This window comes from Vespa velutina, chromosome 3 (assembly GCF_912470025.1).
Source record: "Vespa velutina chromosome 3, iVesVel2.1, whole genome shotgun sequence".
Classification (NCBI taxonomy): domain Eukaryota; kingdom Metazoa; phylum Arthropoda; class Insecta; order Hymenoptera; family Vespidae; genus Vespa; species Vespa velutina.
The window spans coordinates 3,373,679-3,398,669 of NC_062190.1; the positions used below are offsets into that span (position 1 = coordinate 3,373,679).

Below are 24,991 nucleotides of genomic sequence, written 5' to 3' on the forward strand. Positions count from 1 at the left end.
GGCTATAAAAGCTCTCTCGCAGTGCCGTCGACGTTACACGTCGTTAGTACTCCGAACGGTGAGGAACTCCGGCGACGTGCCACCTGTTAAAGCTGCCCTGTTATAGTCTTTGACCAAGTAAAGAGAAAAAAAAAGATAAAGAAAAGAATATAGAGGCACCCTCTTTTTTTTCTCTCTTTTTCTCTCTTAATCTCTCTTTTTGTCTATCTATATATCTATCTATTCATCTATTCATCCGTCTATCTGTCTATATATCCGTCTTTATCTTTTACTACTTTCGGTGATCCGTTCCTCTTATCTCGTTTCGAACTCTTCAGTTCGAAGTGGAGAACGCGACCTTGAAGGACGACGTATCGATCGAAGGATAAAAAGAAGAGGAGAAGGAGATAAGTATTGACTGACAAAAGGGGATAGAAGGAATCTTTGATAGATTCTACGTGGAAAGTTGACATTCTTCTTTCCTTCATTCTAATCTGAAAGCTGTTACTTCGAAGGAGAGCTTCTTCGCTAAGAAAAGGGGAATTGAAAATTCTTCGAAAAGTAAGTAAAGTGTGTGTATGTATATATGTATGTTTTTTTATTTCTTTCTTCTTTTTTTTTTTTTTTTTTTTATCTATTCTATATCCCTTTTTTTTAAGTTTCTTACCATCTATTTCTATCTATTTCTTTTATGAAAATTAGACTTATACTAACGATCTCCAACCAAGAATTAAGATTTTGAAGATTAAATATATAAATAGTTCGAAGGTACTTCTTGATAATCGAAAGAATTATCTATCAACGCCATCATCATCGGTTTAAATTATATCAGCAAGATTTATCAATCATAGATTCACGTGCGATCTTCGAAGATTATTCTCTTTAGACAAACTCAAATTCTCGTGTTATATTAGCGATGATTCATGAAACTTCTAATTTTGTTGTATTCCCTGGAATTCTTGAAATAATTACTCTACGAGATAACGCGGAAAAATCTCGTGTCTCATTATCATTATATTCGAGACGATCCCCTTTCGATTATTTAAAGATAGGAAATAGTAATTAATGATAATGTCGTTTTTATTAGTTCGACGTAACGCTTACGTGTATACCAAAATTAGAATTTAAACATTTATATTTTTCTTAAAGTTTTAAGATAGATCTAGTTAAAAAAAGAAAATTATGAAGTGAAACTTTTATATAATACGTATGTAAGATGGATTAACATTTGATAAATTATTCATTTTTCTTATTTCACATGTTTTTACGAGTTATTTTATAAATATAATCTATACGTCGTCTATCGTTCATGTTTATACATATGTTCATACTCTTATATGGCGGTATTAATAACGGTAACGTTCACCCCCAAAGCATAGTGAATTCTATCAGTAGCCCGCAGGCTTCTTTACCGAGAATGCACGTTAAAATGATATCGTTTAACTTCTCAACCCGTGCTTAAAGCCGAGATGATTGTTCACTAACATAAATTTTCAATAAAACAATCCAATATTAATCATTTTCTCTTTTCCATTTATTTCCATTCTCAGCTCGTTATTATTTTATCGTAAAATTAGAATCATTGTAATAAAATTTGAATGGATATTCAAATTTAAAATAAAAAATAGCTTAATAGAAAAATGTAGGAAAATCATCTTCAAAATCTTATGAACGAAGAAAAAAATGAAAGAAAAAGAAAAATAAAGAGAGAGAGAGAGAGAGAGAGAGAGAGAGAGAGAGAGAAAGAAAGAGGAAATCAAAGCATTGAACATTTACCACGAATGTCTTGAACCGATTGGATTCAGATCTATGGGGTTTTTCTATCCGAGGATATGGCTCCCTATGGAGTATTATATATATTGGCTCTCTCTCTCTTTCTTTCTCTCTCTCTCTCTCTCTCTCTCTCTCTCTCTCTCTCTCTCTCCCTTTTTCAATCGTTTATAAATTGCGTTGTGATCTATCCCACGTTCACCGTTACGTCCTGTTTCATACGGGGATGTCTCACAACAACTTTTACGTGAATTGATTATTTTACGTTCATGTTGGTATGTATCTGTGTAGATGTATACAAACGTACATTTTCGTAGAACCTAAATCATTGTTAAGACTCGCTATTCGTATTCAAACGACTATCCTAAATCTTTTTCGATTCTACCAAATAGTACAAGTCATTATACAAAAAACGATATAATATACCCCATAAGTTGTTTTCATTATCAGCTACGAGTATCTTGAAATTATTTTTCTCTAGCAAAGAACGAATAAGCTGTTTTCGAGATCTGTTAAACGTCATACATTTTTAATTATATTTGTTAAAAATATAGATATAAAATATACGATATGAAATATTTTATAGATTATTCTGTGTTAAAATTTATCCCTTTCTTTTCTAATTCACATATATGTATGTATGTATGTATATCATAGATATATATATATATATATGTATGTATATCATAGATATATATATATATATATATATATATATATATATATATCGTGACATTTGTAATATTAAAAATAACAATAATACTTGTACTCGATTTCGAATTAATAGTTTCAGATTAGACAATATTTCATATCTTTAAAAAAATACTGATACTTATACGATAAAAAAAGCATTATGAAATATTTTATAAGTACACTATTTCGTATATAGATTTATCGTGTCTGAGTCATACATATATATGCAATGTTAAAAATTACATTTTTATTTTATGCCAAATACATGACTTGTAAATGATAATTTCAGATTAGACAATGTTTCGTATTTTTTATATTTCTTATCACCGATATACATGAGGTATTGCAGATTTTATAGCAATGTTTCAAATATTATAAAAAGAAAATAAATCTATTCTATAATAATACAATATTATAATACATATATATATATATATATATATATATATATATATATATACATATTGGCTCAACTGTTAGAAAAAAATAACAATTATATTTTATATAAATTATAAGAAATATCAGATTACAATGACATCATACAGAAAAAAAAAGAAAAAAAAAAACAAAAAACAAAAAGAAGAAATAAGAAAAAAAAAAAGAAAAGTTAATCAACCATCTATGTTTCGAAGTGGAGAGTAAAAAAAAAAAAATACAAAAAAAGAATGATTGGACGGAAACAATTTGACAAGGCAAAAAAAAGTATGAAAATGTTCGCAAAAGTGAAACGTGCGACTAATGATGGGATATCTTTCCCCCTCGACTATGCCGATAGGATAAAAGAGTACACGGGCGCAAGATCATCAAGACATTAGAGAAAAGCCCTCGAAAGTTTTGAAATGTTTTCGATCGATTTTCTATCGTCAAAGGCGGGAACGAATCTGTTGAAGGTAGGCAGACACAACGTCGATTGTTCCAGGTTGACAATGAGTCTATACTTTATATAATACCTAGTAGAAGTCGGTATAACAAAATCAAACTAACTCGTTCATCTGTTATAGTATTTTAGTTTTAGTTTTAGTAATACATATACACCGTTTCTCTCTTTCTCTCTCTCTCTCTCTCTCTCTCTCTCTGTCTTTTTCACTCTTATTCTTTCTTTCTTGGTTCACCTTCATCTCCAGCGAACTAATTATCAAGCTCTCTCTCCCTATTACTGTTCTGTGAAAGTCACACGAAAAGTACTTTAAATTTCTGTATAACCGAATGACTTCGATTCCTTCAAGATAGCTCATGAATTTAAAGATCGATTTATCTCTTTATCTTCCTCTCTCTCTCTCTCTCTTTCTCTCTCTCTCTCTCACTTTCTCTCTCTATCTATCTATTTATCTGTCTGTCTGCCTGTCTTTCTCTATGAATGCATCTTTCTAGTTCTTCTTTTAATTCAGATCTCTCTCTTTCTTTCTCTGTTTCTCTTTCAAGTTTCATCATACATTCTTTCTCTTTTTCTCTCTTGGAATGAATTTTTCTACTTTTCTTCGTCTTTTAATTCAGATTTCTCTCTCTCTCTCTCTCTCTCTCTCTTTCTTTCTTTCTTTCTTTCTCTTTTAAGTATCATTATCCTCTTTTCCTTTAAACTTTCATATCTGTTATTATTTCATATCTATTATTATTGTTCTTATACGTTGAGATTAAGAAATCGTATCTTCCTGATAAATATTTCATTCATTCATAGGTTAAAAATAAAATATTAAAAGTATTAAATCTCACGTCGAAAAATTTTTTTCCATTGCACAGAGTATGCAACGATTTCATTATTCGCCTTCTTCTCTTTCTCTCTTCCCCTCCATATATACACACACACACACATAATCTTTCTTATACTGAAAGAGAGCAACCAAAGTGAAAATGAAGATATTAATGTGTAGGAATCAAGACCCGGGCAAATTTATGAGGAGAAGTAAAACAAAACGGAGCGTTAATTAAAAGTGGCGAAACTTATCCGTGCCAGAATTGGTTTCACTCAGCATCATCTTCTTCGACGTTAATTTTGTAATTTCAAATACTCCTTTTCTTTCTTTTGTTTCTTCATATAATAACGTGGAAATTGATAATGCAGAAGTTCATTTTGTTCTTTTCTTTTTTTAATTTCTTGCTTTCGAAAAAAGATACTTAAACAAAGTGATTATGAAAATTGTCTAAGTCATATATCATATTAACTTGTTGCATTATTTCTAGTAATATAATTTTTTGGATGAATTAAAAAAAATTCGAATGATAATTCAAATCAAAAATAATTTAATCAAGTTAAACTAAGAATTGGCACCGTATCCATTTATCAGATTTAAAAAGATTATCTTAAACAAAATTAATGATAAATCGTATTTAATTTTTATTAATAAAAAAATTAATTTTTTTATGAGAATATTTCTTCAAAGCGAAACTCCATATCAAAATCATAGACGATTTGAAAGAAAAAAATTTTTTATAATAAATAGACATGATTACAATCCGATTGGAAATATTAATTAAACATAAATTATTTATAAATCTGAATTACATACTGATGTCGAATACATACTGATCGCGTTGATCATTAGCTCAACAAAAATGTGACTCTTGTACGACGCGCGCATTTTATTTTTTCCCACGTGGTCGTTTGACGACCTTGCCGATACCTAAATATGTCGTACGATGCAAGGAGAGACAGAAAAAGAATCCGTGCTGGCAATAAAACTCTGATAAAATGTAAAATTAGCATTAACAATTAAGTAGAACCGAACGCTTGAAGTGAGAGAACGTAAAAATGAGAGAGAGAGAGAGAGAAAGAGAGAGAGAGAGAGAGAGAGAGAGAGAGAGAGAGAGGGAGAGAGAGAAGGAGGGAGAAAGAGAGTGACAGAAAATATTATCGCATTGGAACCGAGGCGCCAGAAATGAACTGAAATCACTATCGGACGTCGTTCTTCGTTCAGAACATATTTCTTTTCACGCAACTCAGACGCAACATTTCGTCTCTTCGTGGCACGACCATGATCCCGATAAAGAAAGACTTCGACAGGAGGACAGAAAGATCTTTCGAACTTCTCTCTCTCTCTCTCTCTTTTTCTCTCTCTTTCTCTCTCTGTATATATATAAATATATATATACATATATATATATATATATACATATATATATATATACATATATATATATATATATAAATATATCCATTTTTCTATATTCGGTCTGATCGGACTTTGACTACATGTGCGTATATGTCGTGAAAATTCGAATTTTATGTTCTTTATCTGTCTCTCTCTCTCTCTCTTTCTCTTTCTTGAAAAAAGTATCGATAATGATAATGTCCAAAGTGTTCCTCAAATATATCCTAATTTAATATATAATAATATAAGAGGATCAAGAAGATAGAGATCGTAGAACCATCTCTACGTATCAATATATCTTTTTCGATCATAAAGAAAAGAATATAATTCACAGTGTTACTAAAATTGTCCCAATTTATATTAAAATAAATATCTACGAAATAATGAAAAAATAATATTACAACTATTTAAAGGTGATTGTTACGTCTTTTTTTTTGCATTTGAATGAAAAGTGTCGATATGTTAATTCAGTGTTCTTGAAATCGTCCTAATCTTTATTATACATTAAAATAAATATCTACAGAAAGAGAGAGAGAAAAAGAAAAGAAGAAGATTGGAAAAAGAAGTGAAATATCTCTAAACGCGCCCCACACATGTTATTGGATCCTAACGAAAAGAAATTCAACACGAAATGGTTATCTTGGTATGATATTATAAATTTTGAGTGTTAACTTTTAATTAAAAAAAAAAACATGCTCGCGCGCGCACGCGTTCAAATAAAAAAAAAATTGTTTTACTAAGTAGAAACTTTTTGTTTACACTTGTCAAGAAAACTGAATCCAATGGTATTTAATTGTTCGATACAAATCGAATTTTTGTAATAAAACGTGAGAATATAAAATTTAGAAGATAACTTTGATGTGCAGTTAGATTTTCTATTTAGTTTAGAATAGAACTTAAAGTTGTCCAAACGTGGAAATCATTTTTTCAAAAGGAATTAGCATAGCCCATACAAACACAATCGATTTATTTCTCTATTTCTTTTTCTTATATAATACACGTAAGACCCTTTGCAAACATTAAAAGTTAAAATTCTTTTCCATTTTCTAGATAAAACATCTAACGTTCTAACTGCCGAGGTAAAAGTTTATCTCCCATTTCGAGTAAAATGTAAAATGATAGCTTTAGAATGTCCACAAATCTGATAAACAACTCAGAAAACACACTTTTTATCGTTAACCTTTTACGAAAACTCCTATGTGACTTTAAAGTTACTCATTTATCTTTATTATTTTTAATTTAATTTTATTGCTTCGTCATTACAATTAAATGTTAATCCTTTGCACTACAAAGTCAGTCTTTCTGACGTGACATTTAATTTGATAAAAGGAAGTATGTCTGCATTTATGTACATGCACAATAATACATGAGATATCAAAAGCAAACAAAATCAAATCAGAATTAGCTTGGAACAAACTGTATGGAAAATAATTATATAATGTCAATGTATTATATTAATTCATACAATTAAATGTTTGCTAAATATAAATTATATTATAAGTTTCATACTTTGTATACATTTTTATTTTTTCTTCTTTTTTTTTTTTGTTCTTTTTTCTTTTTATTCGTGAAATCACGAATTTTATTGTCTCTTTCCTCCTTTTTTTCAGTTTTTCACCGGTCTAATGATAACTCGTCGCAAAAAGTAGATTTCATTGAAACTAATACAATAATAAAACATGTCGCTCGTGTCATATGCAATTTATTAATCGACATGCATATAATAGATATTGTGCGATAAGAATTCGATATTCGCGAATTTAAACGAACATAATTAAATCCTCCAAAAGTTGATTAAATTTATCTTCGAATATACCAAATATAATATCTACATAAAAAAAAAGGAAAGAAAAAAAAGACAAGTTAAAAAGAAAAATCGGCTTCAATAAAATTCGAGAATATATATATAGATATATATATATATATATATATATATATATATATATATATAATATATATATAATATATATATATATATATATATATATATATTGATTTCATCAAATACATATATCCTAGGCACAAATTTATTATTAAATTATTTTACATGAAAAATCATATTTACGATTTCCGGTTATTAAAGGTACTTAAAAAAAAAAAAAAAGAAAAAAGAGAAAGAATAAAAACAAATAAAGACAAAAGAAAGAGAACATAAAGATTGTTAAAGAATTTTAAAATAGTTCATCTATCGAGATTAAGTCGATTCCGTTGAGTTTTATAAAAGTTGACCGATATAAACCATCGTATGACTCGTTGAAGGCTCGATTCGTCGAACTCAAAGGATCGAACGAAGCTCATAAAGAACGGGATCTGTTGACGGCGCGTTTCCTTAGCTTTGAAAGGTGCTCATCCGTGCGTGGCTCCTCGGAGATTTTCAACGATCTACTGCGGCAACGATTATACTACGTTAAAGCTTTTTTCTTTTTTCTTTTCTCTTTTTTCTTTTTCCTTTTCTCTTTTTTCTTTTTTCTTTTTTTTGACCTACAACATATACGCATATAGGGTGGCCCACTTAAAGTGTCACATATTATATTATATTTTCAAATAACAAGTAAAGAGTTAAATAACTTTTCCAGTCTTGATAAGAGATAGGTATTACAAGAAAAAGAAGAGAGAAAAAATAAGGAAATAGGTATGAATAGAGCCTCTTAATATTTGTTGTTAAGCATTAATATATTTATTTTATTAAATTAAAAAGAAATTCTCTTATAGCGACGAAGAAAATTACTTATAAAAATTTGTCTAAACATTTGTATTCACATTCTTTGTTTTCTTCTTTCATTTTTTATTACAAAATGAAATTGTTATATATATATATATATATATATATATATATATATATATATACATTCTTTCTCTGTTCAATTTAAATCTCATTTTCTCTTTCATCTCCCAACAATAATTACAATAATAACAATGACTTATTTAAACAGCATATAAATAAGTATGTTGCAGAAACAATTGTTAACCGCAGAAATAGCAATCATAAGCATCGAGTTAATTATTCGAGATCCTTTTACTTGATATTTACCATATGTATAAAGCAAATTGTTTAACTAATCTACAGTATAATTATTATCATCGCTGTATTACAAAGCAAGAACGAATATTCATTATGCGTCTGAATTAACGAATATAACGCATTTAGTGAAATTTTTGGCTCGATTAAATATTACCGCCGTCAACACTCACGTACAGGAAATGACATTTGCATGATTATATTATTAATAGAATATAAAATAATTCAATATTGAATGATAGAATCAATCAAATCAATTTGAAAAAAAGAAAGTAAAATCGAAAATCTGATAATTCATATTGTTCTCTCTCTCCTCTCTCCTTCTCTTTCTCTTTTGCATATGAATCTTTATATGTGTATCAGAGCGTTAAATAGTCAAGTTTCCGTCGTAAACCGCGCGTACACTATGAAAAGCATATATTATCTACGCGCTATCGCTCACTTATATATATATATATATATATATATATATATATATATATATATTCAAATATATATACACCTTCAAATAGGAAGCAAAAAATTCAGTAGCTTGGAGATAAACGGAAATGCGGAATTGTTTGTCTCCGGTCTACCGGATGCGCAGGAATCATGGTTAACGTCTTTCCCATCCCACGCTGTCATTGTGTTCATCTATCTATTCATGCATCTAACTGTCTATCCATCTCACTTATTCATTCTCATTTTTTATCCTTTCTTCTTTTACTCTTTATTTCTTTTTTATTTCTTTCTTATATATAATTTTTTTATCTCTTGTTTATATCTTTTTCATTTTATTTATTTATTTTTATTTTCTTTTTTTCTTATAAAATTGCATTGTAATGTATAACGATGAAATGACAACCCGTCTATAGTCCTAACAGGTGTAACTTCACCGGAAACGAGATGTATTCGCGACTGTTATTGAAATGCTGCGAACGTTGATATACATACCGTAAATGTATGCAGATGCTACACGTGTATTGATGCGCTATATGATCATTAGAGGGTGTATCACGTAACGCTAATGCATAAAAGAAGAAAAAAATCGTGAAAAAAGAAGATCTTTGCATTAAATCTGTATGAATGATTTGTATGGTGCCATTATGAATTTATTTTACATTAATGCGAAATATTATTTCAGATATTATTTATACCTAGAACATTTACATAATGATCGATTAATACAACATTATTATTTTTAAAATTCGTTATAGAACATTGATCATTAATTTCAACAATTTTATGTCTTAAACAATAATTGACCTTAAATAATGTATATTTTTTATTTCTATTTAGATCTCACGCATTTTGTTTGCCTATTCTTAGATAAATATGTTGTCGATATTACAAATAAAGTGAAATGGTATGTTTATAACTTCTTTATGCATGATTTCGGAAAAAACATGATAATAATAGTAGTACTAATAGTAGTATTAGCAGTAGTAGTAGCAGTAGTAGTAATAATAGTAGTAATAGTAGTACTAGTAGTAGTAGTAGTAGCAGTAGTAATAGTAATACTAGTAATACTAATAGTAGTACTAGTAATAGTAATAGTAGTACTAGTAATAGTAATAGTAGTAGTAGTAGTAGTAGTAGTAGTAGTAGTTGTAATAGTAATACTAGTAGTAGTAGTAGTACTATTAGTAGTAGTAATAGTATAGAAGAGTAGTAGAGGTCGTGCACTGATGCGGAGCTACGCGAGTGACCTGGTTTTTTAAAAACGTTCGAACCAGTGACGTGATTAAAAGAAAAAAAATAAAGTACTGTAGAAAATACTCCATCCTTATCTAGTTATCATGCTTCTTTTTCTTCTTTTTTTTCGTTCCACTCTTTTATTGGTAAATTTGAGAAACATGGTCAAATGTAAATGTTAAAAATTTTGTATGAAAAACAATGAAAAATATTATCAATTTGTTTTATTTTTTGTTATTTTCTATTTATAATATAATTCTATTTATAATACTTTTCGATTTATATGTGAATGCATTAACGATTTATATTTGTTTAAAAATAAAAATATATTCTCTTTTCTTTTTTTTTATTTATTTCTTCAAAATCGTATGAAATAAAAATTAATTGAAAAAATTTATATTTATAATACGATATTATGATATCGGATAATATGATATACGATATCTTAGTAATATTCTTATGAAATATGAAAATGTGTATATAATTATTACGAAATATAAAAAAAAGAAAAAGATAACGCGAAACAGTATCATCCGTCCTTATATTTCTCTCTCTCTCTCTCTCTCTCTCTCTCTCTCTCTCTCTCTCTCTCTCTCTCTCTTTTTCTCATTCACTCATTTAAATGAAATCCAGTCACGTACTACAAACAGAAAATAAACAGAAGAAGACGTAAAAATATCGCGCCGAAATTAAATTTTACGATATCGAAAGTCGGATCGGTCTTGCAAATGAATTGGATTCTGAACTTGTATAAGACAAATCTCACAAAACAAACGAAGGAAACGCATTGAAAAGTGCCAATATTTGTATAGTTGCAAATACAAACCATTGCTTCTACAATAACTTTATAAATTTCAAAAAAAGTGAAAATCTTATTTGTTATCTTTTTTTCCTTTATCTTTTCTAGATAATTTATTAATTTTCTTGCTGAAATCAAATCTATTGTTTGTGTTTTTTTTAATGAATGATCTGCTATATGAAGTATCTAACTTCTCGAAGTATGACTGAAAAAGAAATTCATTTTTTAATGAAATAAAGTTTTATATTAAATAATGAAGATTTGAATATGTAAAAGTTAAGGATTTATAATCTGAATGGTTCCCCTTTCTAAAGATCACATCGAATTTTATAGAATCAACTCTTAAGGGATTGTCAACTCTATTGATGAGGGTAGTTAACTAGTATATATGTGTAAGATTCTGATGTTTATATATTCAAAGACATCGTCGTATTGTTTCGAACACGTAACAGTGAGAATTCAACAAGTGCCCGTGTTTTATCCATAGCGCTCCTTGAAATTTGAATAAAGCCTCCATTTTTATGAAAGTCCGTACGCTACATTGAGCCGCACGACGACTCATTCTTATGTCTTTCATATAATGCAAATTTATCGCATTTGCCTAATTTTTCCAAATGTTTTCCGACAAGGGCAAATGATAATAATAATAATAATAAAAGAAGATAATAATAATAATAGTAATAACAATAGCAATAATAATATTATCTGGAACACTTTGCCTCTAAATTAAGTTTTTTTCTTAGAAATTACGAACAGTAACAACACTTGCCAAATTTATTGTCTCGCACGTGAAAGCGCGGGAAAAAGTGAGTGAGCAAGAATAAATGCAAAACGAGATTTCATTTTCTTCCTTTACCTCGTTCCTCATCTATCTTTTATACGCGATAACGTACGCGCTCACGAAGTGTTAAAATGTGGATCAACGGGATCCACCCTAGTATCATTCTCTTTCCTCTCGGAGAAATGAAATTTCATTTTTCCGAGATCACGTCGTGTCATCTTCGTCGGTCAAAATGATGGCAAGTTCGGATAAACAAAAGAAGGAAAAAAAAGAAAATCTTAATCATTAGTTCCGTTCCTTCCTTATCACAATTTTTCAATTCGTCCTTTAACTTATTCGAAATATTTATGTGTTTATATATTAATTTATTAAAAAAACAATTTTTTTTTCTTTTTTATTTTTCTTTCTTTTTTCATTGTTATATACAATAAAATTAAAAATTCGTAAAGAAATAATTTTTAATTAATTATCTAACATTTATCTATCCTATTAATCGTTATGTAATTACTTCTTGTGGTCTAATTTTTTGTTTTGTTGTATCTATTTCTTGTTCCATTTTTTTTACTTACTTATGTATTGTAATACCTATGTAGTCTCGTTACTACTTACACGTAAATCTTATCGAGAAATCGTTTCATTGTAGAACTATTCAGGTTTTCTCCACCAGCGAGGAGTGTTACACGAACACAGTAATCTATATGCGACGAATAAGTTCGGAAATGACGTATCGCCTTTCGATCCGAAGTTAGATACGCCGGAAAGCGTGAGCTTGGCCGCGAACATATTCCGCGTGGGTGAAAACGAACGATTGCAATAGGTAGCAGTCCCTTTTCCTATACCAAGATGTAATATAATTCGAGTAACTTTGTGTCCGATGTTGAGAGAACGTTTTACTTGCATAGATATATAACTGGAATATTATGCTATTAGATGTAGTTAATTGTGTTTTGTATTTTATTGTATTTATTTATATTTTTTTCATCGCCACAAAAAACATATTAAATTTGATCGAAATGTCATCGTTTCCCTTTATTATTTTACGTGAAATCATCGATTCATTTTAACTTTTCACTTTCAAAAATAGCTAATAAACACGCGAATAAATTTTTCAAGTGAAATAATGAATTTCTTTTTTCTTTATTATTTTTTATTCTTTATTTTTTTTTTTTTCTTTTTTTTATTATCTTCTTCTTTTTTCACCCTCGTTTCAATGCTCGCGTTTCAATCGATAAAAATTATCGAGTATAGATACCCCGAGGAAGAAGAAAAAAAAATATAGGTAACAACGCGTTGTTTTCCTGTTTTCTATTAAAAAAGAAAAATCCATTCGTTATCCTACAGAAACAACACCCTTCGGTCATATGTAGTACATATTTTCTTCCACAAAAAATATATCTTGTTTGTTAGACGTAAAATCAAGTGACATAAAGAGCCTAAAGAGATTATTACGCATCAGAGAGCTTGTTTGCCGATATCATCGAATTCCATTGGGAAATTGTGAAATTCGAAGATAAACAAAAACAAAAAAAATATTAGGAGTATCTCTCTCTCTCTCTCTCTCTCTTTCTCTCTCTCTCTTATTCTCACTCTGTATCTCTCTAAATTCTAACGTTCCAAACTTATTTGCCACTCTAGTGTCTCCACTTTTAACAGAAGCTCATCGATCTTTGTCAAGATAACACGAAGCATGCCAATGTAGACTAATATTGATATATATATATATATATATATATATATATGCGTGTGTGTATATATATACACACGACCTTTTGAACAAATTTTGTAGAAATAATCGAATTTCAATATTTTCCTGTCTAACTCTTCGAAAATTGTACTCTACAAAAGTACGATAGTATTTTTTAATCATAAAAAAGCAAATTATAGATCGTTTTTATAAGAAGAAAAAGAATTACTTCAAATGATTCTCATTTATGATTATTTTAACAAACGATCCATAAGATCATTCAATCATTTTCTATTTCTATCTCCGGTTATTTATATCGCTAATAATTCTGATTATGCGCGTGAAAATAAGTGAAAAAGTTAATGAAAAATTGTGAAAAAAGTCGTGGGTGCATTTCGACATAGACGTCGTCTGACTCAACAACGATTAATCTACTGCTATGTTGGGTTTGCACGTATAAAGAATCGATCGATCAAACGCCTTTTATGAATCGTATACGTCAATATTAATCAGCATTTTAATAGAATGTCGTCTTTTATAAAGTGTCAATCGAGTTTATGGATTGTATCTTACAATCCACGTGCACATCGACATTCTAATAAGGAATATCTATGGAATTTTTTAATCCGCCATTTTTTAATTTTTAAAGAAATTTACGAAAAATATATGTATATAAATATATTTTTATTAATAAAAATTTCATATATCATAAAAGAAAACAGATTATTTCTAGAAAGATAATCGCCCCATATTGTGAATAGTTCTAGCTCCTTTAAATCACACATTTCAAACTGTGTTACCAGCAATTTCATGTATGAGGTTAACCCTTTCCGTTCCTATAGCGGTGAAAATAAATTTCCGGTGGTGAAGCACGCTGTTATCTTCGGGTTACACTCAACTTAATGTTCACTCAATAATGACTTAGCATTTTCTCTCTTGGGATATAATTCGAAGGTTTCTAATAGTTTCAATAAATCATTTTCGACAATCTAGAAAATAAATTTCTCTACGTATAAATATATATCTATATGTGTGTAAGATAATTGTTTGTTAATTATTTTATAAGAGAATGAATTCGGATAATCGTTTTAAAAAAATTTATTTTCATAGAAACACAATTTAATAATTGGAAAGAAATAAATTAGTAAATATATTATAAATTTTACTATGTGCATATACTTTATATATATATATGTGTGTGTGTGTGTGTGTGTGTGTGTGTGTGTGTGTGTGTGTGTGTTACTAATTGAAATATTAATAATTTGAAATATAATCTGATTTCATTCGAAAATGTAATAATTTCAAAAAGTAACTACGAATATTTTTCATGAAATAAAATTTTCAAATAGAATGTTTCAAAAGTATTTTTTATATAGCACGATAACGATGTCAAAGATTACAATGAAAAGAAAGGATCTAAAATAAAGTTGATAAACGAAATGAAAATCTGCGAAATAATCCTAACTGTGGATAAGGTTGATATAATAATCGATTCGAGAGTTAATTTCCATAATCCACGAGAGAATCCCAAAGCTAAGAGTTTAATCGAAGCATAACCACTTTCCATTGCTCTGGAAAAAATGTCATAAGAAGAGTTGGATTTGCACAGAAAACGAATTTCATTTAATTATCAAATCATCGAGATAATCAATAACGATACATTTGAATATATCTATACGTATATATAGGAATTTGTGTATGTGTTTGTGTGCTATATATTTATATACATGAATTTTTTTTTCGATTATTTCTATCTCGAAAAAGTTAAACGATTATTTTTTGAATTATTTATATTGAAATATTTTTTTTTACTTGTTTCTTTTTCAATTTTATTCATTAAACAAATTTTAATTAATTCTCAAAAAATACAGAAATTATTTTAAACATCCTAGCTCGTATTTATAATAGTATATAAATCTATTAAAACTTATTGACTTATGAATTATGACTTCGTTTTAATGATGATTCTACGATTTTCTTATCTTCTTGTAATATGTGAGATAGTTGCATCAATTTTCCATTTTATTTCACTTAAGACCTCCAGCGAAGCTTGTCAGTTCATTTCGAAATTTCATCGGCGACGTATCTTAGTCTGAATAAATAATATTCAATCATATTTAAAAATATTATATATATTATATATATTATATATGAACATATATAAATACATATATACCTATATATATATCTATGTAGATACATAGATATGTAGGTACACACTTAGATGAATCATATAGTTGAATATTTAAAAACGTTTTTTGATATATTCACGTGTAAGTAAATCAAATAAATATTATCTGAATTATAAGAGAAAACTGAACAAGAGAAATCTCGATCGATGTGTCATCCGATATTAATTTATCAGTTTATTCGGTTGTAAAATTCTTTAACATACTGTGGGAGATATCGTTAACGTTATCTTAACATGTGATGATTTATATACATATATATCGATATATTTACATATATGCATTCATACGTGGAGTTCAAAAAGTAATTATTTAAATTAGATTATAAATAGATTCCAAAGTTATTCGTATGAAACATCTCGATCAAGAAGAAAAAAGAAATAAATAAATAAGGAAGATAAAACGAAAAGAGAATAAATTCATGTTAATACGCGTTATGTTTCATTGACTTCGACCTCGGGATAAATCTCTTTCCTTAATAATAAACTATCGATTATCCGATAATATCAGTCATAAAATAAAATGTGATGATTCCGACGATTCTTAAGAAACTAAAAATTTCTTTATTTCTTTTTATTATAAACACGATACTTTTGTAACATTCGCTTTTAAATTACCTCCTTAAAAAATGTAATTTTGTTTTGATCAAAAAAATTAAAAGCGAAAACGAGAAAGAATGAGAAAGATAGAGAGAGAGAGAGAGAGAGAGAGAGAGAGAGAGAGAGAGAGAGAGAGAGAGGAAAAGAGAGAGAGAGAGAGAAAAAGAATTTAAAAAAATTTTAAATAAAAGAAGGAAAAAACAAACTTTGCATTACCATTATTTATTTGATATCTTCGACCAACAGTCTGCCATTTAATTTTGAAACCTTTCTCTGTTAATCACTCTCTCCGTACTAATTACAATTACAAACAAAGAGCAGATCTTAAATAACAGAGTAACTGTATAACAATTAAACGAATTATCATCTTACACTATCAGTTAAATGATTGAGACATCTGAAAAGGAGGGTAACGTTGAAAAAAGATAGTAAAAAAACAAAATGAGAAGGAAAGAGATAGAAATAAAAAATAAATGAGTAAATAAATAAATAAATAAATAAATAGATAATCTTTTTGTATATCTCTAATAACTTATTTTTCTTTTATTTTCCAGATCAACGGAAATTGATTCAGTGATTGCATAAGGATGATTTTAATCACTATCTTAGTAACATCAGCAATGATCACTATGACGCGTTCTGCGCCAGCTGTACATCTCCCAAAGGAAACTGGGAATTTTCCGGAAGTGCTATGGCTCGTTAATCAGCGAATGCCAGAATTAGAGGTAAGAAGAAATATTGTTAGATAATAATTTTATTAATAAATCAAATCTTGATATTACAAATTTTTATTAAAAATATTCGTAATACTGACTTATCAATATTTATTATGAAAATAATTTTATCATATTAATATATAACTTTTATTAATATAATAATATTGTAATTAAATTTTTGTAAATATTCAAAATATTAGCTTATCGGAGATGAGAATAATTACATTTTATATATATATATATATATATATATATATATATATATATATAATACAATTATTCTCATAATATAATTTATATAAATAGTATTTATATAAAAAAAAAAATGATAAAAAGTATCGAACGAAAATCGAGCCTTTCGATTCTAATATTAAATAATAGCCTCCCACTTGGTGAACATAGATAATGAAAAGCCGATTCGTATACATACATACATACATACATACATATATATATATATATATATATATATATACATACATTTTATATATAGATTTCTATATTCACTTTGGCGAAACACGATCTATGTGAGTTTATATCGCGAATTGTTAACAAACGACCAATCGGCAAGCAAACTTGTGTTTTTCTATTTCTCTCTCTCTCTCTCTCTCTTTTATTTGCATACATATATTGCATCAGCTTTGCACATAATGGCTTCCTTTGTGAACAGTACATATAAAGCAAAGACTGATACGTGTCTTTTATCTCGGTATTGGTAGAATTTAATTCAAGTTGTATAAATTTTTCTTAAAAATTACATCTCGATTAAAAAAAAAAAAAGAAAAAAAGAAAAAATATCGGTAAAACTATTTACAACGAATTCGAAAAATTCGATAACGCGATGAAAAATATTGTTTCATTGTTTCATCGTTTACTTCTTAAAATATAAAATAAAATATCGAGATATGACAATTATTTATTTCAATCGTTCTATTAACAAAATGGCGACGTACCAACGGCTAAAACGCACGAACTGACATTTCGAAATTTCACGAAAGTTTTCTATCGTATTATTCGCCCTCCAACAATCTTTCCCCGTGCGTCACGAGGAGGAGAATAAAAAAAGAAAGAAAAATCATGTAAAGCGCGAATAAAATTTAAAACTCGGCTGGCTTTCAAAGGATCCACGTATTTTCTTCGAAATTATTACATTCAATGACATTTTTTACCGCGTTTCGTATACCCTTCGTCATAAAAAATATATATACATAAAATATGTAAAAAGAGGACAGGAAGGAAAATAAAAAAATAATTAAAATACATAACATACCCAATTGTCTTCGCTAATTCGCTTCATGATTTAATAACTTGAAAGATCCCTCGTATTATATTACCCTCATTTTCTTAGAAATATAGATTCAATTGATTCAATAAGAATTTGAATAGTCATTGACGAATAAAAGCGTAAAAGTAATCCCGAAGAATCCTTGGATACAAATTGAATCTTTTGCGGTAGAAATCGGACAGGTATATAAAGGAACAAAGTTGTCCTCTTTTGGTCGAATTTTCTTACGGAAAAAAAGAAAGAAAAAAAGAAAGAATGAATAAAAGAAAGAGAAGAATAAAGATAAATTGAGGAAGATAGAAACAGAAAGAAAGACGTGTTGGTGTAGAAGAAAGAACTTCCTAATCGGTAACTCGAGAAAATTTTTCTTTCCATTGTTTTTTTTTACGATTCTTTTTTTTTCTTTTCTTTTCTTTTTTTTTGGACGAATCAAGATAAAGTAAAGCTCGTAAAAGGTATGAGAAAGAATGATAACGAAAGGACGAACAATATCCTCGCAATATGAAAAGGTTCCTCTTCGAATGAGAAAGGTCTCATAAAGGCGAAGAGCTATTATCATAATTGAATGAAAAAAAAAGAATAAAGAAAGAAAAAACAGAATGTCGGAAAAAATGCGCGCGTATTTCAATTCATCGAACTGACACTTATTGAATCACTTTGAATTTTTTATCGATATTATATCATTATTTATTTCGAATATATTTACGTTTGTTGAACAGAGAGAGATGTATGAATCGAGCAACGATCCTGGCCCGACGATACTCAGGACGAAAAGGATCGGTTCTTTGTCGATCGTAAATAATTTCGATGTTCTTAGAGAGAGAATACTTTTGGAAATAGCTCGTAGAAAGGCTTTGCAAGATCAACGACAAATCGATGCTAACAGACAGATTCTCGATAGCATCGGCAAGAGATCAGTACCATCTTACGAGGATTACACATCCTCGTCTCGTCCTCGAACTTCGGAAAGAATCTACGATTGGCTCAGCGAAAATGACTCCCTTCTTGGAAATCGTCATAGCAATCAAGACCGCAGGGTTTGTTACTTCTTCATATTTCTTACTAATCGTTTGCCTATCTCAATCTATCATCAATTTTTGTGTAATAATTGAAATATTGAGAAAAATGATCGCCAATTTAATCTCGAGCTCTTATTGTGAATCTTTGAAGTCGATAAACACTGTTCATCCATCGTGCTATCGTATTAATGCATACATATTACGCATATATTATGAATACGTGTCTATACTATTTTATATATTTTCAAATCTATTTTATATTCTTTGTCTAAATAGTTGTCAAAGATATTTAAGAGACAATTTGATTGTTTTCAACAAATTATTTTATTATACTAATAGACGCGATTTTTATTTTCACAGGTAGCAAGCAACGAATTACTCTGGTTGTAACCATATGCGAACCAATCGAAGAAAAACTATTGAAATCCAGATTTGGCAGGCAACCTCTCGCTTTTCCAAGTTTTACGAGCCGCAAATTTTGTTCCCATACCATTACGAATTCTTCTTATAGAGCTTTTATCTGATCTATCAGTCTCGCGCGTTTCTCAGGTTCTAATAGGCAGCTATAATATAGCGTGACGAATGATGAAAAATAAAAAAAAAAAAAAAAAAATTAAAAAATTAAAAAGAAACAAAAAAAAGGAAGAAAAAAGCGAATAATATAATGAACACAGTAATATCAGCGACATTTCAAGGTTACATTCACAAAGTCAATTTTCAAAGACGATTCAATTGCGATGTATATGAGTCGTCAAAACGAAACAGTATTATATTTTGTGATCTTTCTTTTATATTAATTATTTTATCGTTTCTATAATGTCTACGATAAACACTATATTGTTATTTTGTTTTGTTTTTTTTCTCCTCTTGACTAGACCAAAAAAAAAATATCGTTTCGTTGTTAAATAACTCAATTTGTTTCATATAATTTAGGTATTCGAACCATTGAAGAATTAAGACTTTTCATTTTCGTCATCACAATTATTCATCCCCTATAATACGATTAATCATTATTTATTTGTCTAACTATAATATTCTCTATTTATAATAGTTTCATAAAATATTTACGTTTGTATTAGATATTCTCTGTAGTAATCTCCGAAAATAGATTTTACTATTTTAAAAGTTTATGTCCGTTCTAGTTTTATTACGAAAGTAACTTGATAAAAGATGTAATTATGCGTTTGCTATGATGAAAAACTTTAAAAAAAGATATATATATATATATATATACACATCTATATTAAAAAAAAAAAATGTTATTATTAAATAGCAACTCGAAGAGAGAGAAAAGAAAACAAGAAAAAAAAGAAGAAAAAAAAAAGATCAATAGAAACATTTGTTCTATATTAGATTATAGTAAGAAATATTTAACATTAGCAAAATGACGATAGAACAGCCTCATCGTGTAACTTAGTTCTAATTAATTAGAGTTAGCAATAGTAATGTACCTTACGCCTCGGTGATACATCGAATGCTAGCCGATTATTATTATCATTATTCAGTCCTTTATAGCAGCGAATAACTTTCAGGAAAACTCGAAAACCGATACAAACAAAAAAAAGGAAAAAACACAGATAATAAATAAATGTATGCACGTTAAATAGTTGACACTTGCTATTTAATATTTACCGTTCGTGTTTTTTCTTATTATTTTTTATTGTTGGTTTCTTCTTTTCTTTTCTTTTGCGAGATTGTTTACTCGGAAATATTTTAATTATGAAAAAACATGTCTCTTTCTCTCTCCCTCTCTCTCTCTCTCTCTTTCGAATAAAGAAATTCTTTCATTAAAGCTAAAGTAAAAGTTTGAAATTCGCGCGTTATTAACGTTTCCGGCAATGCCTGTACACATCGATGTTTAAAAATTAAGACTTACCTGTGCAATGTTACATCTCTTCTCGTCAACGACGATTTTAATCTGCATATTGTGTATCATGTTTGTATATTACATTGTACATTACACGCAAAGAAAGATACGAATGTATATGTATGTTATGTATATCTATATATATACATATACATATACATACGTACACATACATAGATTGCAATCTTTTCGACGAATCTTTCGATTAATTTAACGATAAATTCAGAATATCTTCGAAACTTCTTCCAATGATATAACTCAAATTTATTTATTATATTTTTAATGATAGTTTAAAAAAAAAAATATCGTCATATTTTATTTAAACAGATATGTATGTCTATCGATACGTTCCTAAAAGTATATCATTTCGTCGGTAGACCGAAAATAAAATTTAATATAAGTTCTACGATGTGTGATTTTAAACGTGATAATAAATTTTATTTAATGTACAACCACGTGTCCTGAGATTATATTAATCCTCTCCTTGGATCCTTTTGGAAAGACAACACAATGCCAATGTACCGTTCCTTACAAAAGTTTATTTTTTTTTTTTTTCTTTTTTGTTTTTTTTGTTTTTTCTTTCTGTTTCTTTTTTCTTTCTTTTTTCTTTCTTTTTAATTATTATCGATGTCATTACAATATTTAGTTATTGTTATTACACAGTTATTACACATAGTTCACTTCAATCGTATAGTGAACAGTAGACTTTTGCCTTTCTCTCTAATTATAAACAGTTAAATCGCTTTATTCTGTACACGATATCATTGAAAATATGAGTAATGTACATCACATTTGTTCATTACGAATATTTTAAAAGAAAATTTTTTTGAAAGACAATTATTTGAAATTAGAATTCGATTGATGTTCTTATTAATGATTTCTTTTTCCCTCTTTGTAGACACATAACACCATATTAACAAATGGTATTCTTTCATAATAATTGCTTTTCAATAAAATTTTGATATAATTTAGTTTCATACATAATAATAATTTTATGTAAACGTTAAAAAAAGACATAGATATGAATAAGCGAAATACAGAGAGAAGGTAATACAAAAGTGTAACGAATTGACGAATTGGAGGAAAATATAATAAACTATGTTCATGATCACAGTTTACGAAGATCGAGAACAAATACACTGCCATCTGATGCCGAAGCACCAACCTTGTCACCTCTACTATTCCAACATACTTCGAAAATACCACCCGTACCTTTGTAACTGTGAACTAATAACCCACTCTGCGAAGTAAGTGATATATTAATTTCAAAATGTTAAAAGATAAATAAAAATAAAAGATAAATCAATTCATAATCACTTACCTGAGTAGACCAAATATGAACACATTTGTCAAAACTTCCGCTAGCAAGAAATTTGCCATCCGGACTAAACGCTACACTGTACACTGGTTCTGTATGTCTTGTGAGCGTATGTATACAAGCTCCTCTTTCTACATCCCACAATCTTACAGTTGAATCGAATGATGCACTGGCAAGTGTCAAGTTCATATTTGGATTGTGTGTTCCTGGGCCAGTCGGAGACCATTTGATTGTATAAATTTCTTTACTGTGAGCTTGAAGATCGTGTACCCACGTATCCTGCTTCATAGACCATATCTTCAAACTCATGTCATCCGAACAACTAGCTAGTAGATTACCTTGGGGATCCCATTTTATTGCATTAACTTCGTTCTGAAAATGTCATTATAATATATCATCTGAGAAACTCTGTAAAATGAAAAATCTTACTGACATCAACATACCGTATGACCTTGGAAGCTCTTTATGGGTTTATCTACATTCAGTTTGCATACATGAATACATTGATCTGTAGAGCAACTAGCAAATGAAGTGTTTGTTTGCCAATCGACGTCTAATGCAGGTGCACAATGAAAACTGAATTGCTGAGTACACTCGCCACTTTCGGCGTCCCAAATAATAGTTGTTTTATCAACACCTGCACTTAAAATATAATTGCCACATTTGTTCCACTTCAATGCGAAAATTGGACCTTTATGTTGACCCAAAGTAGTAGCCAATCTGCCTTCTGTTGTCCAAATGCGTGCATATCCATCGTAACTTCCAGTTGCCAGTAACGTACCATCGCACTAAAATAATCAAAATACAACTTTCTTTAATATTTTCACTGATTTATGATGTAAGTAGAATGAGTATGTATTGTATACCTTCCAATCTAACGAAGTAACATCTTTATTACTAGGTACTTCCGCACCACCTTTTTGAATGCAATGGCGAAGAATCAATTGATTTGGAGCCTGAGAATTGTCTGACATATCCCAAATACGGGCGGTGCTGTCTCCAGAACCAGAGGCCAAAAGATCGGTAGTAGGATTCCAAGCGCATATAAAAACTTCAGACTCGTGTCCTCTTAATTTGGTTGCCTTACTAGCTGGTATTTCAACAGCACTAGCATTAGCACCCGTTCCAGTACCTTGCTGCTGTTCGTCCACTTCCATTTCATTTCTATCACCACCTCGATCACTTGTTCCTACGCCATTATTTGATGTCACCACTATAAATAGGTTCGAATAGATGTTCAACAATTTCATGAATCATTGAAATTCTTTTAATTAATAAAATAGGACATGTGTGTGCTCCTGCTATATAGATATTTTGTATGATTTGAAAATTAAATTTTACTAACTTAATCTAAATCTCAAGAACATAAAAGTACTTTGTCTATGTAATAGACAAAAGTCCTTTTTCATTGAGAAATAGATTTTGTCAGCAAAATTCAATCAAAATATCTAATGAACTAAGCTGCCTATTAATCTACCTGATGATAATGAGGAGGTCTACAAAACTTCTATATTTTTGTAGACCAGGGTGTAATCAGGCATGGATACCATATATAGAAGTTTGAAGAAGTAAACGTAATGACCATACAACCTTCTTCTCTATTTGTATCTTGAACTTCCGTTTTTATCTGTTGTTTCTGTTGATTGATTTGATTTTGTCTAGATGCAACAACATCCGGCATAACCGCGTCGATGAGAGACAGAGACTCAACCATTCTTTGTTCTGTTCCATCTTCGCCAATAGAAATTTCTGCTTCCGTATATTGTAATCCCTTTTGTAGAATAGATAGAAGTGCAGCTGGTGGTACTAAAGCTCCATTTATGTTACTCTGTGATATGTGCGATTCTATACCAAAAGTGTATGCTGAATGCACAAAACCTATAATATAAAAATAAATTCATATTGAGTAACTCAATAACAAAAATATCTAGAATTTCCAATGCTAATATTAATTAATGCTAATACAAAAGGCTACAATATTTTCATCATACTGTAAATAAAGACTGTAAATATATTTATAGTTCTTAAATGAGAAATTTTTAAATAATATTCATTAAATAGAAAGAAAGAAAAATAAACTGTATATTTGTTCATTATCCCATACAAGAGGTTAACAAACGCTCTCATAATCGTACCGGATTCTTGAAGATAGCGGTAGACTAAAAAGTTGACTTCATCGCTAGAGAAGCTCATCGTTAAGGGCCTACACAGCACTAGCATAACACATTTACGTCAGGACACATTGAAAACTTTCGTTGTTTTACTTCCGACGCTAAAATTTGCCGCGTTGGGTTGTTACGAGAAAGATACACGAACACATTGCACGTAATCTGGAAGACGGTAAACCAATTGAACGTGAATACTAACATACTCATGAAACTTTTCCGAAATTTAAAACATTACAAATAGAATTTACGAGACATAAAAGTGATATTACAGTTATCAATTGACCAATTTTCTAACGACTATTTTTGATTTATTGGTTACTCGTTAAAATGAAAATATAAATATAA

At 29.0% G+C, this 24,991-nt stretch overlaps 2 protein-coding genes across 6 annotated transcripts; one reads left to right on the forward strand and one right to left on the reverse strand.

The window, feature by feature from the left end:
- Nucleotides 1–22: 22 nt before the first annotated feature.
- LOC124948133 (diuretic hormone 44) lies at nucleotides 23–21,612 on the forward strand. Of its 4 annotated transcripts, none has more exons than XM_047491313.1 (5): nucleotides 23–117; nucleotides 318–540; nucleotides 16,828–16,998; nucleotides 18,994–19,311; nucleotides 19,654–21,612. In XM_047491313.1, exons 3-5 carry the CDS (start codon nucleotides 16,861–16,863, stop codon nucleotides 19,681–19,683), a joined length of 486 nt encoding a protein of 161 aa, XP_047347269.1. In that variant the 5' UTR covers nucleotides 23–117; nucleotides 318–540; nucleotides 16,828–16,860; the 3' UTR covers nucleotides 19,684–21,612. The 4 variants fall into 4 exon arrangements, with proteins under 4 accessions (XP_047347269.1, XP_047347270.1, XP_047347268.1 ...); XM_047491314.1 differs by adding an exon at nucleotides 9,826–9,892 and having other exon boundaries at nucleotides 24–540; XM_047491315.1 differs by having other exon boundaries at nucleotides 38–58.
- On the reverse strand, nucleotides 20,161–24,970 carry LOC124948132 (F-box-like/WD repeat-containing protein TBL1XR1). 2 transcript variants are annotated; one of them, XM_047491310.1, is made up of 7 exons: nucleotides 24,916–24,930; nucleotides 24,614–24,808; nucleotides 24,069–24,356; nucleotides 23,345–23,691; nucleotides 22,922–23,266; nucleotides 22,482–22,850; nucleotides 20,161–22,400 (listed from the first exon to the last, which is right to left on the reverse strand). In XM_047491310.1, exons 2-7 carry the CDS (start codon nucleotides 24,696–24,698, stop codon nucleotides 22,269–22,271), a joined length of 1,566 nt encoding a protein of 521 aa, XP_047347266.1. In that variant the 5' UTR covers nucleotides 24,699–24,808; nucleotides 24,916–24,930; the 3' UTR covers nucleotides 20,161–22,268. The 2 variants fall into 2 exon arrangements, with proteins under 2 accessions (XP_047347266.1, XP_047347267.1); XM_047491311.1 differs by having other exon boundaries at nucleotides 23,345–23,667; nucleotides 24,614–24,970.
- Between the last annotated feature and the right edge of the window lie 21 nt (nucleotides 24,971–24,991).

What these genes read in the sequence shown, in the direction of transcription:
- LOC124948133 (XM_047491313.1), top strand. Translation starts at nt 16,861, where the DNA reads ATGATTTTAATCACTATCTTAGTAACATCAGCAATGATCACTATGACG. An exon ending in AGCGAATGCCAGAATTAGAG is followed by an intron (nt 16,999 to 18,993) that starts GTAAGAAGAAAT and finishes TTTGTTGAACAG; the next exon opens with AGAGAGATGTATGAATCGAG. An exon ending in ATAGCAATCAAGACCGCAGG is followed by an intron (nt 19,312 to 19,653) that starts GTTTGTTACTTC and finishes TTATTTTCACAG; the next exon opens with GTAGCAAGCAACGAATTACT.
- LOC124948132 (XM_047491310.1), bottom strand. Translation starts at nt 24,698, where the DNA reads ATGCTAGTGCTGTGTAGGCCCTTAACGATGAGCTTCTCTAGCGATGAA. An exon ending in CCGCTATCTTCAAGAATCCG is followed by an intron (nt 24,357 to 24,613) that starts GTACGATTATGA and finishes TTTATATTATAG; the next exon opens with GTTTTGTGCATTCAGCATAC. An exon ending in AGAGCTTCCAAGGTCATACG is followed by an intron (nt 22,851 to 22,921) that starts GTATGTTGATGT and finishes TGACATTTTCAG; the next exon opens with AACGAAGTTAATGCAATAAA.